This window comes from Alternaria arborescens (genome assembly GCF_004154835.1).
Source record: "Alternaria arborescens strain FERA 675 chromosome Unknown contig_1, whole genome shotgun sequence".
NCBI classification, from domain to species: domain Eukaryota; kingdom Fungi; phylum Ascomycota; class Dothideomycetes; order Pleosporales; family Pleosporaceae; genus Alternaria; species Alternaria arborescens.
In genome coordinates this window covers 1,881,398-1,895,661 of record NW_021167856.1, presented here as the reverse complement: position 1 = coordinate 1,895,661, position 14,264 = coordinate 1,881,398, and the positions used below count along the sequence as shown (strand labels likewise).

Genomic DNA, 14,264 nt, shown 5'->3' with positions numbered 1-14,264 from the left:
ACAATCCAGGAACCACATCTACGCTTACATCAAACAAAACGAAAACTCGATGATGCGGCGCGATAGTGGCGCTGGGTAAGTAAGCAGTCACAGTTGTCTGCTAGTCGAAGTGTAAGTCAAGGATAGCTGGTGCGGGAGGTGCGGCTCGCCATCGGCCCTTCGACTAGCCCAACCGAAAAGCAAAACTCCACCTTTCAGTGTCGTTTTTGACAGGCGGGGCGGCCTCTAGTCAGACCTAAGGGCTTACTAACATATCAGGAAACCAATCAGCGGGCACTAATATGGGTACTGTAAGTGCCAGAGACCGCGGAGCACGACGTAAGACCATGCCTGTGATTGAAAAGTCGGCGATCACAGAGAGGCGTACAAGAGACCCCACGCCCTGCATCTCGCTTTCGGATTCTTGTTAACCTTTCCTTCTTTTCTGATTGAGCCAAAGGTGCATGATGGCATTCCACGATACCAAAGGCGATGGGTCCTCCTATCCAGGCCTTCTCCTTTTGTCATCTCTCTTAATATCGACGTACGTAATTGTCACTGGTATCTATCGCCTCTATTTCCATCCACTCGCAGCCTTCCCTGGGCCGTTCTGGGCTCGGGTAACTGTATTTCCGTCATGGTGGCATACTCGCACTGGCGACCGACACATTTGGTTGTATCAATTGCAGGAGAAGTACGGTATGGCGACGTAATCTAACCTACCAGACCCGGCTAGTTGCTGATGAGCAACAGGTCCTGAATTTCGTTATCGTCCGGATGGTGTTGTACTCAACACTCCTGCTGCTTTCAAGAAGATCTTCGGACCGAAAGGAAATGTCAAGAAGGCTGTCTACTACGAAGTGTGGCCACGCAATGAGCACACAATCAATACGTGGAGCAGCACCACCGTTAGTGTCCATGCACGCAAGCGTCGTGTGCTGAACTACGCGTTCTCGGAAGCAGCGTTGCGAGATGCTGAGGTCTTCCTTCACCAGAACATTGATCGATGGCTAGAGCTACTGGGCCAACAAGCGCCCAAAGATGGCGAGTGGACCACGTCAGTCAACATGTGTGACTGGATGAACTGGCTCGTGTTCGATATCCTTGGTGACTTGTGCTTCGGTAAAAATTTCAACATGAAGGAGCCAGGAAGCGACCTGCGGCATATCCCAGAGGTTATGGTCTCATTTTTGGAGCTTCTGCATCCAGTAAGCTCCCGTCTCGGATCATGCGTTGATCGACCGAGCTAATATTCGGCAGGTTGCATTCGGCCCGTTAGCCAACGCGTGGGTATGGCTCAAGCCTCGCGGTCTTAATAAGCTAATCGAACTCGCCTCACCACCAGTAGTCGTAAACTGGCAGAATTTTGTTGGGCAGTGCCTCGAAAACCGAGTCAGGGATGAACAGGAACTGGAGAAGAATCCCAAGCCCGATGGTGAGATTCGAAGGGACTTCTTCCACTGGCTGTTCAAAGCTGTCGATCCGGAGACCGGCGAGCGCGGCTACGATCAAAATGAGCTCTTCGCGGAGTGCGAGTTGCTGATTGTAGCTGGTTCTGATACGACGTCCGTTGTACTCTCCGCGGCCTTCTTCTACCTCTCTCGCCGACCGGATGTACAAGCTAAGATTGCCCAAGAGGTTAAATCGATCTTCTCAAGCTACGATGAGATCACATCTGGCAGCAAGATTATGTCCTGCAAGTACCTCACAGCGTTCCTTCAGGAAGCTATGCGCATGACACCACCAGTCGCAGCCGAGCCAAGCCGTGAGGTACTCCCTGGTGGAACAACAGTCGGTGATCACTACTTTCCGGCTGGTCTCCATTTGAGCACTGGTCTTTACTGTCTCAGCTACAACTCCAACGTCTACCCGGAGCCTTGCAAATTCCGCCCTGAGCGCTGGATCGTAGACGAGACTGGAAAGGAGGGCTCCTCAGCCGAGAGCGTTAGACTGGCAGAGGATGGATTCTGTGCTTTCTCCTATGGAACCCGAGGCTGCGTCGGGAAGAACCTTGCCTGGCTCGAGATGCGTCTTGTTATTGCCAAGACACTCTGGATGTATGACATCCAGGCCGATCCAAAGAGCAGAATTGGTGGGGGCGATCGGCACGGAAAGCCTGGACGACAGACTGAGGATCAGTACCAGATTTACGATATTTTCGTGTCCGGGAGGAAGGGACCGATGCTGCAGATGCGAAGGAGGCAGTGAAAACTAGGCTGAGTCGTATTCAACCAGAGACGCAAGTAGAACCTGCAGTACTGAGTCAGCCAATAACGCACGTTGAGTTTACCTGAGAGCATACATAACCTGCGTATGCAAGTAGGGGTCGCGACACTTTACTTGCTGGCGAACAAAATATGATGTCAGTGGTCGTTGGATTTACCCCTTCAATTTTCGCCGAGGAACTAGTCTACTTTGGGTCACTCTGATTATTCACCCCACCTTCAGTCCACACCACCATTTTCCGACACCGATCTTTCGACACCGATCGCGCGCTCGAAGCGCACTCATCTGTACGGCGTTACAAGCTTGTCAACCACTTCTCTAGCGCCTTCTCATCCACATCCCTAAGCCACTGTTCCGTGGTGCTGCGAACCTTATCTGACAGTCTTTTATATTGATCTTCGTCACTCATAAGCTTGTTGACGACGCTCGCCCAGGGTGCGACATCCTGGTTAGGAACAATGTATGCGCCTTCTTCGTCGCAATCCCCGTTCATGGTGTTGACTGGGATAGCGTGGTCAAGTCCGAGCATGGACTCAGGAAGTGCGCCTGCATTAGAGGAGATGACGGGAATACCACGAAGGTGAGCTTCGACTGTCACAATTCCCTAGGCTTCAAACCAGAGGGAGGGGACGAGAAGCAGTTTGATTTTCCGCCAGAGTTCATCTGTATCTTTGCATGTGGGGCGAATGCTTCAGAACATTAGACGAGCTTGTTTTCCGAAAGTGTGGCTCGCAATGATGAACTTACATGGTGTTCTTCTAGGCTTGCATCTGCCGGCCACACTTGTCATCAAAGCCCCAACTCTTATAGGCCAGGAACTTGTGCTGTGGGCAGGATTTGGCAAGACCAACCAAAATCTGAGCGCCCTTAACAAGACAGGGATTGATCATACCGATGAACTTCTTGTTCCAGTTGACGAGACGCAAAGGCAGCTCTTGATTTCGCTCTTCGAGGTAGGTCCACGGATGATGTGCGAAGAAGCTGGTCTGAAGCTTCTTGTGATCGATTGCGTATCTTTTGATGGCTTTGGAGACGCTCCAGATACCATCAAGCTCTTGGAGGAGTTTAGACTCGTGCGGCGAGCTCAACATGCCAGGCATGCCACCAGCGAAAGTTCCAAAGGGGAGTTGCTCAGCCGTATGTATGACAGCAATGCGACGGGCGTTGATTCGAAGCATCTGCAAGGCCGAGGTAGCTTGCATGGATAAGCCATCGTTGAAGATGATGTGTGTAGGCGAGAACTTGTTGATTTCGTCTTGTAAGAACGAGACAAAGTCATATAACCGTGCTGACAATATTTCAGTCTAGTCGGCACGAGGGTTAGAACATCAGATTTCACAAGTCGAACTTGAGGGGAAAAAAACAATTCAGCTTACTTCAATGTAGCGTGCTGTCTCCCTAGGCATTGCTTTGTGTAGGTATTCGGTACCGCCAAATGTCTCAACAAAAGCCTCCTTCTCCAACGCCAAGTACTGGACGCCATCTTCCATAACAAGCTCATCAACTCCAACATCAGTTCCATCTTCTCCGTATCCACATCTCAGATGCAGCTGCCTCTTACGAAGCTGCAGATCGTGCCCGCCACTCTTAGCCATAGTCCGGACAACTGCATCTGCTTCGCCGCGATGCGAGTAGCACAGTTGGCGGACCGAATGCCCCTGGGAGGCGAGATAACGTAACAAGCATATGTTGGCCTTGTATCCACTTGAAGAGGAGAATAGACCCTTCGCAGTCTGGACGAGGAAGACTCGCATCTGGGTCTGGCTCAGGCTAGGGGCGGAGGAAATTGAAGAGCTTCTCGAAGAAGCGGAAATGTTCGACTATATGTCCGAGTGGTGCGACATCATGATTAAGTATAGAAAACTCTATAGAAACCAATACAGCTCAAGAGTAGAACAGGTTGAGTAGACGACAGTTGAGGAACGAAATTTGATGCATCAAAGAAGGAGTCCATGTAAGCCACGATGGAGGCAAACAATATAGGGACATTGGATTACAAGTGATGCATGAACCAGCTCAGTCATACGTGACTCATGACTTTATGCGTGATGTGCAATTGATTCTTAAACTGATCAATCTTTGTATGGGTACATGCCGCCGCGCTCCCCAGAGAGGTGACGATCTGGGTGAATAATTATTGCGCAGGCCTTTTCATACTCATTAGATAACAGGGGTGTGATAGACCGCGCGATCTGTGGCTGAATTGGTAGAGTGCCAAATGGAATAATGTTTTCTACTAATGTTGAACGAGATCAATTGACAGCCATCTGGGACATAGAGGCGATTCACTAGCACCAGCACCATCATCACTATTGATACGACTGTAGAAGTACCTACGGGTGCTGTACCATCCTGGAGTAACTTTGTACTTATATTATCTAAGCTGCACCATGCAGACGAGCTGCAGACTACCTAGGCAGGAATGTATCTTATTGCCCTAGGAGAATTTCTTGAGCGCTTTCGTCTACTAGACAGCAAAACTTCACTACATGATATCGTATCCATACTTTGAACAGATGCTGAGAAACTGGAAGATCCCAAGGCTCTTCTATCAGTGTGAGAGTGACGATATGTCTTGAGGTCGGTTGATGTTGGGTCGTTTCAAACGTCAGGGCCCAATTGATGTCAGCAGCATGTCAACGTCCGCAACATCATGAGATAAGATGGTTCTAGACTCTCAGACTGTAAATGAGTCACAGAGCTAAAATTTCTCACGATATCTGTAAGAATCAGTCGTACGCGACACTAAGACATGATGTTAGAATGACCACAGCCTGACCTATGCGTTGTGAACTTCTCAGGCTCCTAGGGCCACTTCATCATGGATACCCTGACTTACTTTTTGAGCGCTGCGTAACTGAGTTGTCAGCTTGACAAATTCCGCATCAAATATCATTCTAACGTAGCCTCCAGAGTTGTTGAGATTCGACCAAATTCGAGAATGAAAACATAATGGTGGAAGCATGACGATGCGAGTCGGTCTGCAAGGGACGAACTAGTTCTGTTCATAGCATCAAGATCACGCCGAAATGAAAACATGATATCGAAAACAAAACGCCACAATGAAAACTAGTGATGGTTCTGCTGGCTATAAGTTATACGAACACCGTGATGACCATCTGACAAGGAACTCTCAAACGATATCGAACGAACATAGCAACTCTGTGAATTCAATATTAAATAACCATCTTATCCCTGGAAGAGTAGTAGAATCTCACAATGGCGGAAGTAGCAAAGTATACCTCCCGCCTACAAATCAATACCCATAGGAAGGCTGACCTTTGGTCAAAGACCAGTTTACACTACCGCGTACAAGCCCCATCCCAGTGAGAAGATGAAGGCAGCTCTCTGTACTGGGGCAAAGTCGATCGAGCTAGGCGTTGTCGCCAAACCCATGATCACTGCACCTAAGGATGCTATTGTGCACATTACCCATTGCAATATATGCGGATCTGATCTGCATATGTATAACGGCGATATGAACAGTGTCATGGAGAAGGGGATGATCATGGGCCACGAGGCGATCGGCATTGTCGATGAAATTGGGCATGAAGTCAAAGACTTGAAGGTAGGAGACCGAGTCATTATTTTGCAGGTCATTGCATGTGGGGAGTGCTTCTACTGCAAGCGCAAAGAGTTCTCCCTTTGCGACCAAACCAACCCATCACATGAGATGGAACAACTGTACGGACACCGTCTCTCCGGTATCTTTGGCTATTCCAAAATCACAGGTGGATACCCTGGCAACCAGGCTGAGTACTGCCGCGTCCCTAACGCAGATCTTGTCAGCGTCAAAGCCCCCAAGGATATTCCCGCTGAGAAGCTGGTCGGTCTTGCGGATGTGACCCCTACTGCATGGCATGGGTGTGAACTTGCGGAAGTGCGCAAAGACGATATTGTTGGCGTCTGGGGCTGTGGCGCAATTGGTCTCCCGATCCAACGTTTGTCCAAGCTTCGTGAAGCCCGAACGGTCTACGCCGTCGACAAAGACGTCAACCGACTCAAGATTGCAGAATCTTTTGGCATGATCCCCGTCAATGTCAATGAGCATTCGGATCCGGCGGACTATGTTCTTTCCATTGAACCGCATGGCCTCAACCGCGGTATTGAGGCAAGTGGCTTCAGGAGCACGAACTCGGTCGTCCATAACACCATGAGGAAGCTAGGTATTGAGGGCGATAGCTCGGATACTGTGAGCGCTGTGATCAAGGCGACGCGCAAGGGTGGAAACATCGCTTTGATTTGCGATTTCTTCTACTCGACCAACAATTTTCCGATTGGAATGATGATGGAAAAGGCGATTACCGTACGTGGTGGGCAGCTATACGCCGAGAAGGAAAAATCCCTGTTCCTATGAATGATACCTTGCTGACCGTTGATCCGAACTCTGTAGTATTTCCCACTCCTTCTAGACTTCGTTGTCAAAGGCCAATACGACCCCTCGTTCGTGTTCACGCACAAGGATAAGTTGGAGAATATCTCGGAGGCTTATGACAAGTTATCCAATCATGAAGTACCCGGAGGGCTAAAGGTATGCATTTCGACTCCCTTCGGCCGATCCCAGGAGGGTTAGAGATGGGGGCTGTGATGGAGAAACTCTCGAGAAGAGGGTCCAGTTTACAAGGATGTAGGGTGGTACAGCCCAAGTAGAAGATGTTCGTCTAAGTCGCGATCGAATTCATTTCTGGATAGTCGTTGCCAATATATTGTGCGTCGTTGGTGGTGTTGCACAGCCTGGTGTCTTGATGTCGCTGTGTAAGACTTGCTGTCGCAGTCAGCACCTGCCGCCCGAGCGACTTTGCGTCATTGGATTAGCGGGGCACTGACAAGAGTAGCTTCTAATCTCTCCAACCTCTTCCACTTCTTTTCCTTCTCCATCTACTCAACACCAACATCGCCGGTTTCGCATCCCATCGTTCAGCCGCGTGTGTGCCCAATACGACGTTATGATGTTTTCAGCCCCCATTGCAAGCCACCGGCATGCCATACACGGCAATAGCAGGCGAAAATCGAACGCCCTGCGACTGAAGCGGCACAGCGCCATATTTTTAGGTCAGGCCGCTCGCAATCGTTGACTACTTGGTCTGTGTGATAGCGTCGTAGTTTGCAAGGTTGGAATGTACACTGCTATATGACCTCTGTGCCTCCACGGCTACCACGGGACTCCTCATCACCATATTCCTGACGCCAAACCTCATCAGTCTTCGTACTCAACCTCGAGTTACGCGAGCCGATCAACACAAGGCTGAGCGGCTCGTAACGCCCCGCAACGCCAGCGCGCCTCCAAGGCAAGGCGAGCTTGTTTCCACGACGTCTACTGGATTTGGCCGGACTGCAGCGCGCAAATTGCCTCGGAAGAGAATTCCTGCCTGAATACTTCTGGGGAGGCCCCCACGAGCGCATGTTAGTGTGATGGAACCAGGCTGACCGGTGCGACGCACAGGCTGCAGGGTACTGTCAGCCGTGTGCAACATCCTGTATGATTTGGTGACTTATCGCGTTTCTTGTTGTTCCTGCTCCTCTTCTGGCCTTGTTTCCTTTCACCTTGCAATTGCTACGAACTACGAACATTGAAGTACACGCTACAAACGCCAGCGCACGCGGCGCATACACCATTGAACATGCGTTCACCAGATGTGGAGGAAGTACCGCCTGCCCTCCAGATTGGCTCTCCTACAAGCACGAGAAGACCGTCTGATATCACAGTCCCTTCTGCTTTGCGCGTTGGTTCTCCAACGAGTGGTACCCCACCATCTCATGCTCGTCCACCACTACGGCGTAAGAACACGTCCGGCGCCTCGGACAGGCTTTCGCAACTCTTCCCGTCTCGTCCTTCCTCTGTCGCCTCGGTCGCATCTCCTAGCAGCAACCCTGCGTCAAGACGACAATCGTTTCCCTCGCCTCTGCTACCGGCTTCAGAACCCTCGTATCGTATACCCCGCGCCCCGGCGCCACCGTCTTTTGCCCAAGAAACGTCATACAGCCCTGTTGCAAGTGTCTTCACTCAAGATCGCGCATCACCATCGTTGGGTAAGAGCGATAGTAGGACGAAGCGTGTCCTCAATCGAATCGCATCGCTACGAAGAGGAAGCCCGCTCAATGGATACTACAACCGGCTAGATGATGAGGAGTCACGGCCAAATGGGAGAAGACTCAAGGAGGTCGAGGAGGCAGATGAAGCAGTCGGATACGACCTGACCTCGCTTGGCGGTCTGCCTATGAAGGCATTCGAGGCACAATCGAGGGAACAAGGCACACGTACAGCGCGAGAAGGCGACCACAATATTGACGAAGCTGGGCATGCCGCAGAGTATGAAAGACTTGAAGCGCAATTAGGAGCTGGCATGACTTCGGTACTCCACAATCCATTCACCCACACTCCGGCTGGACCAGTACCAGGCGACTTTCCGGGCCACCGACGAATACTGTCGAAAGCAGATGTAGCAGACGAGCAGGCGAAGAAGGCACAGGACAAGGCCACGAAGACTGGCCAAGTGGTTGCTGTCGCTACGGATGTTCCAGTCGACATCAGCGAATTCGCAGGGGTTGCTCGTGATTTCGACTCCATGAATAGCTTAACGGCTGAAGCTGGGCTCATCCGAAGCGACGCGCAAACCAGCTACTTCTTCCCAGAAGGTGACTCTCTCGTACAACCGTTCATCCACAGAAATTAACATAAAAACAGATCCCCAAATGCCTACATGGCGCCCTCTTACTATGAGCTCATGGTGGATCTCCATTCTCGTCATCCTCGCACTTGCGCTTGCTGGTGTACAAGAATTTTTGTGCCAAAAATCGCTAAAATCAGTCAAGGATCATGGCAAAGACGGGGGTCTGATGGTTTTCGGGACGGTAGGCGAGTTGACTGTCACGCAATATTTCACGTGGCAGTACGCACCTATCATCATCTCAGTCTTTTATGGTGTTCTCTGGCAGATGTCAGATTTCGAAGTCAAACGTCTAGAACCATTCTATCAGTTATCCAAGAAGACAGGCGCAACTGCGGGTGAGTCTTTGAACATGGACTACCTGACTTTCCTGAGTTTCCTGGTACCGCTGAGGGCACTGCATCACAGACAGTACGCAGTCATTTACAGCTCCCTGGGCACATTGGTTGCAAGTAGCCTGGTACCGGTCTTACAAAGTGCCTCCATGAGCATGTACCCCGATGAGGAGCTACGTGACTCCGATACAGTGAAGTCTGTCAGAGTCGAGCCGATCTGGTCCAGAGCGCTTTCGGCATGTCTTTTGATCGTTGCTGGGTGTGGTTGCGCACTGATATACGCAATGCAACGGAAGAGCGGCTTGCAGTCAGATCCTAAGGGCATCGCAGGCATCGCAGCCATGGCTACCAAAAGCCATATTCTTGCCGATTTCAAGGGACTCGATCAGGCATCTTCGAACCAGATACACAAGCAACTTCGTCAACGAAGATACATTTTGCACAAAAGCTCACTTTGGCAAGGCGAGTATATTACGAAGAGCAAGGAGAAAGTCTACGACCAAGGTTCCGATCCCAGACCGCTCATGCTTCGCCTCCGTTCCGGTTTTCCATTCGTCGGCTTTCTCATCGTTTTCACCATAGCAGTACCAGTCTTTACCTTCGTCGAGAAGGCAAGCTTAGTGACACAGAAACTTCCCTGGATCATGACAGGGCTAGCAACTATTATTCGCATACTTTGGAATACGATGAACAGCGACGTTCGCATGCTGCAACCTTTCTATCTCCTCTCGCTTCGACATGCTCCAGCCAAGACTCTTACACTCGACTATGCCGGCACAAATCCGCTATGGTTGCCCTTCGAAGCTTTCTTAAACGGACACTACCTTGTCATGCTCGTCGCCTTCGGATCCGTATTTGCTGAAATTCTGACTGTTTGCGTAACTTCAATCAGCGTGGATGGCAAAAAGTTTATTCCTGGATTTGGAGGCAAGGACAGCCACGAAAAGTCAGATGAAGCGAATGATCGCTACAACACAGACCAAACTTTCCGCAGTTTCTGGTCGAGCTTCACCCTCACCATGCTCATCCTGCTCTACCTCATCGCCATCGCCATCCTTACCTACACAAAGCGCAGTCAGAAGTTCATGCCGCGTCAAATCGGAACAATGGCGTCTGTCCTTGCTTTCATCCACCAGTCCAAGATGCTGCTTAGCTTCATCGAGACGGAGAAGATGACTTCGAGCCAGATGACAAAACATCTAGAAAAGACTGGGAAGACATACGCGCTGGGCTGGTTCCAAGGAAGAGATGGAGACGACCACTTGGGTATCGACGAGGAGGAGATTAGTAGTGCATATGTTTACGGCAAAGATTGGACGGAAGGACGTTTGAGGCCAGGGAGAGACCTGAGTTGGGAACAATATTAGATGTGCCTCGAACATACACGCAAGGAAATGCATTTGTGTCAACTTGGAAGATGCGCATTCAATTACCGACGCTGACCTGCTCCCTGTATTCACAGTCCCTGGCGCCTAGACGCCATTATGCTGGTATAATCATTCCATCTGACGCGTATATGTCACGTCATGGCTCCCTGTGTCATGTACCCCGGGATTCTGTTCTTCCGCTTTGATGTCCAATCCCCATCGCATATGAACCTTGTCCCTCTGCCCACAACCACAGCATCCTTTCACCTCATCCTCAGTTCTGCCCATCCCCGACGTTACTGACCAGCCAATCCATACCCTCTTGTACACCTCTTCCATCTACAGCACTACACGCAACGATACTCCAATTCCGATCTTTCAGCTCTCCCAGTTTAAGCGCCTCGCTGATCTCGCCTGCGCCTTTCGCGCCCGGTTGATCTTGTTTGTTGGCAAAAACCAGGAGCGCAGCGTCGCGGAGTTCTTCTTCGTTGAGCATGGCGCGGAGTTCTTCGCTTGCGGTGGTCAGGCGCTCGATATCGGTGCTGTCGATGACGAATATTACAGCGGCGGTGTTGGCGTAATAGCAGCGCCAGTAGGGGCGGATCGAGGTTTGGCCTCCGAGGTCCTGAAACGGGTGTTAGGAGGGGAGAATATCTGGTAGGTGGGGGGAAGTGGGCTTACCCAGACGTTGAAATTGAGGTTCTTGTATGTTACTGATTCGACGTTGAAGCCTATTGTTGGTATTGTTGTGACTACTTCTCCGATCTGGGGTGGCTGTTAGTTACATGCGTTCATGCCTCAAACTCCAAGATATATGTCTTGACGGCTCCTCCACCATAATGCGGGATGTCGCGTACCTTTAATCTGTATAGCAACGTCGTCTTTCCAGCGTTATCCTGCATTCGTAGTCAGCACTGTGCATGCATATTGTGGTGTTTGATGCTCGTACCAGCCCCAGAATCAATATCCGTATCTCCTTCTTCGCCCATATCAGCTTTGTGAATGTCGATAAGTAGCCGCCCATTTTGTCTCCCTGTGTCTATCCGCCGCTTCTAAGGTCCGTCTGTATGCGGCGTTGACCGCTGGTTCAATCGTTCTGCCGAAAGGGACGCGTTCGAAAGGTTTGGAAATGCGAGTGATTTTGTGGAGGCGTCGTCCCGGTAATGCAAGTAAGTCTGTGAGAGTTGGGCGTATGCTGATTTGTGGCTTGTTGGTGTTTCACTGTTGCTGTCTGGCCATAAAGTTAGGTGGTCTGGTGCAAACAGTGCAAACACCGAGGTCATCGGCGGCGCGGCACGTTTTGCCGATGTTCCGCTGGTTGTACTGCACCTATGTACCATGGTTGAACATGGCGACTTTCTAATTTCATATATCACGCGTCGTCTTTCGCAAGCTGAAGCTAAAATTTCGTTTCGAAAAACTGATTGTATATCTCCAAGGACCCAACACACTACACAATGTTGCGACGCGATTGTACGCGTGCTCAAGCTGCGATCATGTGCTGCGATACCGGACCACCTGTACCGCATCTCGGACGCTCCGTTTCGATACGTATTCGAGTAGACGAATTCATATTAGCCTGATGCCTGGCTTCTCCATATACTGGTAACTGGAGCTTTGTGGAAGATGTATTCCGACTAACGTCCAATTCGTGCAAGCCTACCTAGGTACCTCAAGGCCAAAGAGATACAACTCAAGGAGATGGATGACAAGAGAGAGAGAATCTGATTGGCCGTACGTCCCACTTATCCTACCAAAAGACCAGCAACATCTTCAGCTAAGAGTCTGCGAAGTTGGGACGCAAGTAAAGGGGAGACTATATCAACAAGTTCAGAGTGGGCGGTCTCTGTGTGAAGTCTAGGAGGGAACATGAGGGACGAAGTTCTCAGAATCATGGTTCGATACATGCACGGATGATCTCTTGTTGTGGGATCATATACTCAAAGTTGTCCGATAAACGAGACCACAGGATGCCTCGCGCCATAAACGACCATCACTTCCAAGGTTTCCCTTGCCCACAATCTTTCTTCCAAACTTCACTTCACTAATGTACGCTGGTCGATAAACTGGAATTTTTAACGTAACGTTGCGCTGCTTTCTGGTCAAGCACGTGAGTTGGTTGTCAGCTTGTCGTTGCTGTTTGGTCGCGGAGCCCCATACCGCGTTCATTACTACAGTCTCCATCACCTTGAGTCACAATGTGCCATGGTTTGGAGCCGTTCCACGCATTGTAGACTATCATAGGGTCTGGTACTGGTTTTTCTAAACTGCGACCAGCTTATATGAGGCGAAAGCAATATGTGAGACTTGGGAGTGGTGAAAACCAAAGTCGATTCGTACATCAACTGTGGTAACTTGCTCAGCCACACGATAGTGATCATTTGCTCTTCTACCATATTCTTGCAACAGCAAGCAGTATAAAAGCCAACTCATCTGCTCGTCTCTTCTAATCATGCCAAACCACTCTCTGCTCATCATCAAGAAGTCCAAAGACGTACATTTCTAAGTTTTCCTCCCAAAACACAACACATCCGCGACACACAAGCAAGCACGACACACGACCACAAGATGTCTTGTCAACTACTCAAACTCGCGCGTGCCCAGTCGCCCGAAAAGCTCATCAAAATGGCTTTCGAAGTTCTTCCCGAGTGCACTTTACAAGCTGTCTTCGGCACATTACACCCGAAACAACATCGCATTTTGGAGCAACAGCGTCGTCGCAAAGTATCTCTGCACTGTCTAGCAGACACACTATACTACCACCAGGGCGCCCAACTCTCTCGCCTCGGACGCTGGAACGACATGACGATACTGCAAATGCAGCATGAACTCGCCAAAAGGGGCAAGCTCGAGGAGGGCGAAGCGACGACCCTAAGCGAATGGAAATTGAGACTCCGCCTGGTCTGCCTTGTGACAGCAGAGAAGGAGGCATGGGGAAAGGCTGCAAGTGCAAGGCTCGAGAAGCGGACCGAAAACAAGAAAGCATGGGCAGCTCAATTAGCGGTATATGATGAGATCGACAAGGATCTGTCAGAGGGCGCTTTGGTGGAAGCGGAGCAACATGTGATCTGCTGAGCTCGGGACAGGGCGATAGCAACGGTTGCGAGGAGGCTTATGGTACTCTGAGCTATCTGATTGCGAGAAGGATCACGGTACTCTGAACCATCTGATTGCGAGCAAGCTTACGGTACTCTAAAGCAACCGAATGCGCACGTTAGGAAATCTTCTGTTGACACTGTTGAGTTGTTCAATCATTAACGTATAATACCACTAGTCTACTGTGCCTCTTATCAAAAGTATATATCTCCAAACTCCGAGTTGTCTCTTTGATGCAAAACTCACTGGTGATTCGGTCTTTCCCAACATCGTGAAGATACACTTTTCCCCTTTCCTCCCTAGCTGTGCAGTCCACTTTCCCCACCGACCCTTTCACTTTCACGGCCAGAATACAGAAAACAACACCACGTGCGCAACAAAGCTTGAACGAGAGCTTCTCGTGACGAACTAGGCCGATTTCGCCTTTCGCCTCTGCTTTTCCTACCGCACACTGTGAACCAACTTACTCAATCACTCCCAGATTCCTGTCCCGCGGTTACAACAACCACATCTTTACCGAAAGTTACCACAACAAGTCCCTCCACCAGACAACCTTTGAGTCTTGATTACCCCTTTCTATATCATTTCTGCAC

General features: G+C 50.2%; 7 protein-coding genes across 7 annotated transcripts; 4 read left to right on the top strand and 3 right to left on the bottom strand.

Annotated features, from left to right (window-relative positions):
• Positions 1–446: 446 nt before the first annotated feature.
• On the top strand, positions 447–2,187 carry AA0111_g737 (hypothetical protein; the record flags this gene model as incomplete). The annotated part of the gene is made up of 3 exons (XM_028653696.1): positions 447–678; positions 733–1,187; positions 1,240–2,187. 3 exons carry the CDS (start codon positions 447–449, stop codon positions 2,185–2,187), a joined length of 1,635 nt encoding a protein of 544 aa, XP_028512018.1.
• A 313-nt stretch (positions 2,188–2,500) lies between these two features.
• AA0111_g736 (hypothetical protein) lies at positions 2,501–2,734 on the bottom strand (the record flags this gene model as incomplete). Its single annotated transcript, XM_028653685.1, has 1 exon — positions 2,501–2,734. The coding sequence occupies one exon, from the start codon at positions 2,732–2,734 to the stop codon at positions 2,501–2,503; it is 234 nt and encodes a 77-aa protein (XP_028512019.1).
• Positions 2,735–2,963: 229 nt separating this feature from the next.
• Positions 2,964–3,959, bottom strand: AA0111_g735 (hypothetical protein; the record flags this gene model as incomplete). Its single annotated transcript, XM_028653674.1, has 2 exons — positions 2,964–3,509; positions 3,582–3,959. 2 exons carry the CDS (start codon positions 3,957–3,959, stop codon positions 2,964–2,966), a joined length of 924 nt encoding a protein of 307 aa, XP_028512020.1.
• A 1,580-nt stretch (positions 3,960–5,539) lies between these two features.
• On the top strand, positions 5,540–6,562 carry AA0111_g734 (hypothetical protein; the record flags this gene model as incomplete). The annotated part of the gene is made up of 1 exon (XM_028653663.1): positions 5,540–6,562. One exon carries the CDS (start codon positions 5,540–5,542, stop codon positions 6,560–6,562), a length of 1,023 nt encoding a protein of 340 aa, XP_028512021.1.
• A 1,264-nt stretch (positions 6,563–7,826) lies between these two features.
• AA0111_g733 (hypothetical protein) lies at positions 7,827–10,575 on the top strand (the record flags this gene model as incomplete). The annotated part of the gene is made up of 2 exons (XM_028653652.1): positions 7,827–8,841; positions 8,891–10,575. 2 exons carry the CDS (start codon positions 7,827–7,829, stop codon positions 10,573–10,575), a joined length of 2,700 nt encoding a protein of 899 aa, XP_028512014.1.
• A 274-nt stretch (positions 10,576–10,849) lies between these two features.
• Positions 10,850–11,599, bottom strand: AA0111_g732 (hypothetical protein; the record flags this gene model as incomplete). The annotated part of the gene is made up of 4 exons (XM_028653641.1): positions 10,850–11,200; positions 11,257–11,340; positions 11,433–11,471; positions 11,525–11,599. The coding sequence occupies 4 exons, from the start codon at positions 11,597–11,599 to the stop codon at positions 10,850–10,852; spliced, it is 549 nt and encodes a 182-aa protein (XP_028512015.1).
• Positions 11,600–13,143: 1,544 nt separating this feature from the next.
• Positions 13,144–13,650, top strand: AA0111_g731 (hypothetical protein; the record flags this gene model as incomplete). Its single annotated transcript, XM_028653630.1, has 1 exon — positions 13,144–13,650. The coding sequence occupies one exon, from the start codon at positions 13,144–13,146 to the stop codon at positions 13,648–13,650; it is 507 nt and encodes a 168-aa protein (XP_028512016.1).
• Between the last annotated feature and the right edge of the window lie 614 nt (positions 13,651–14,264).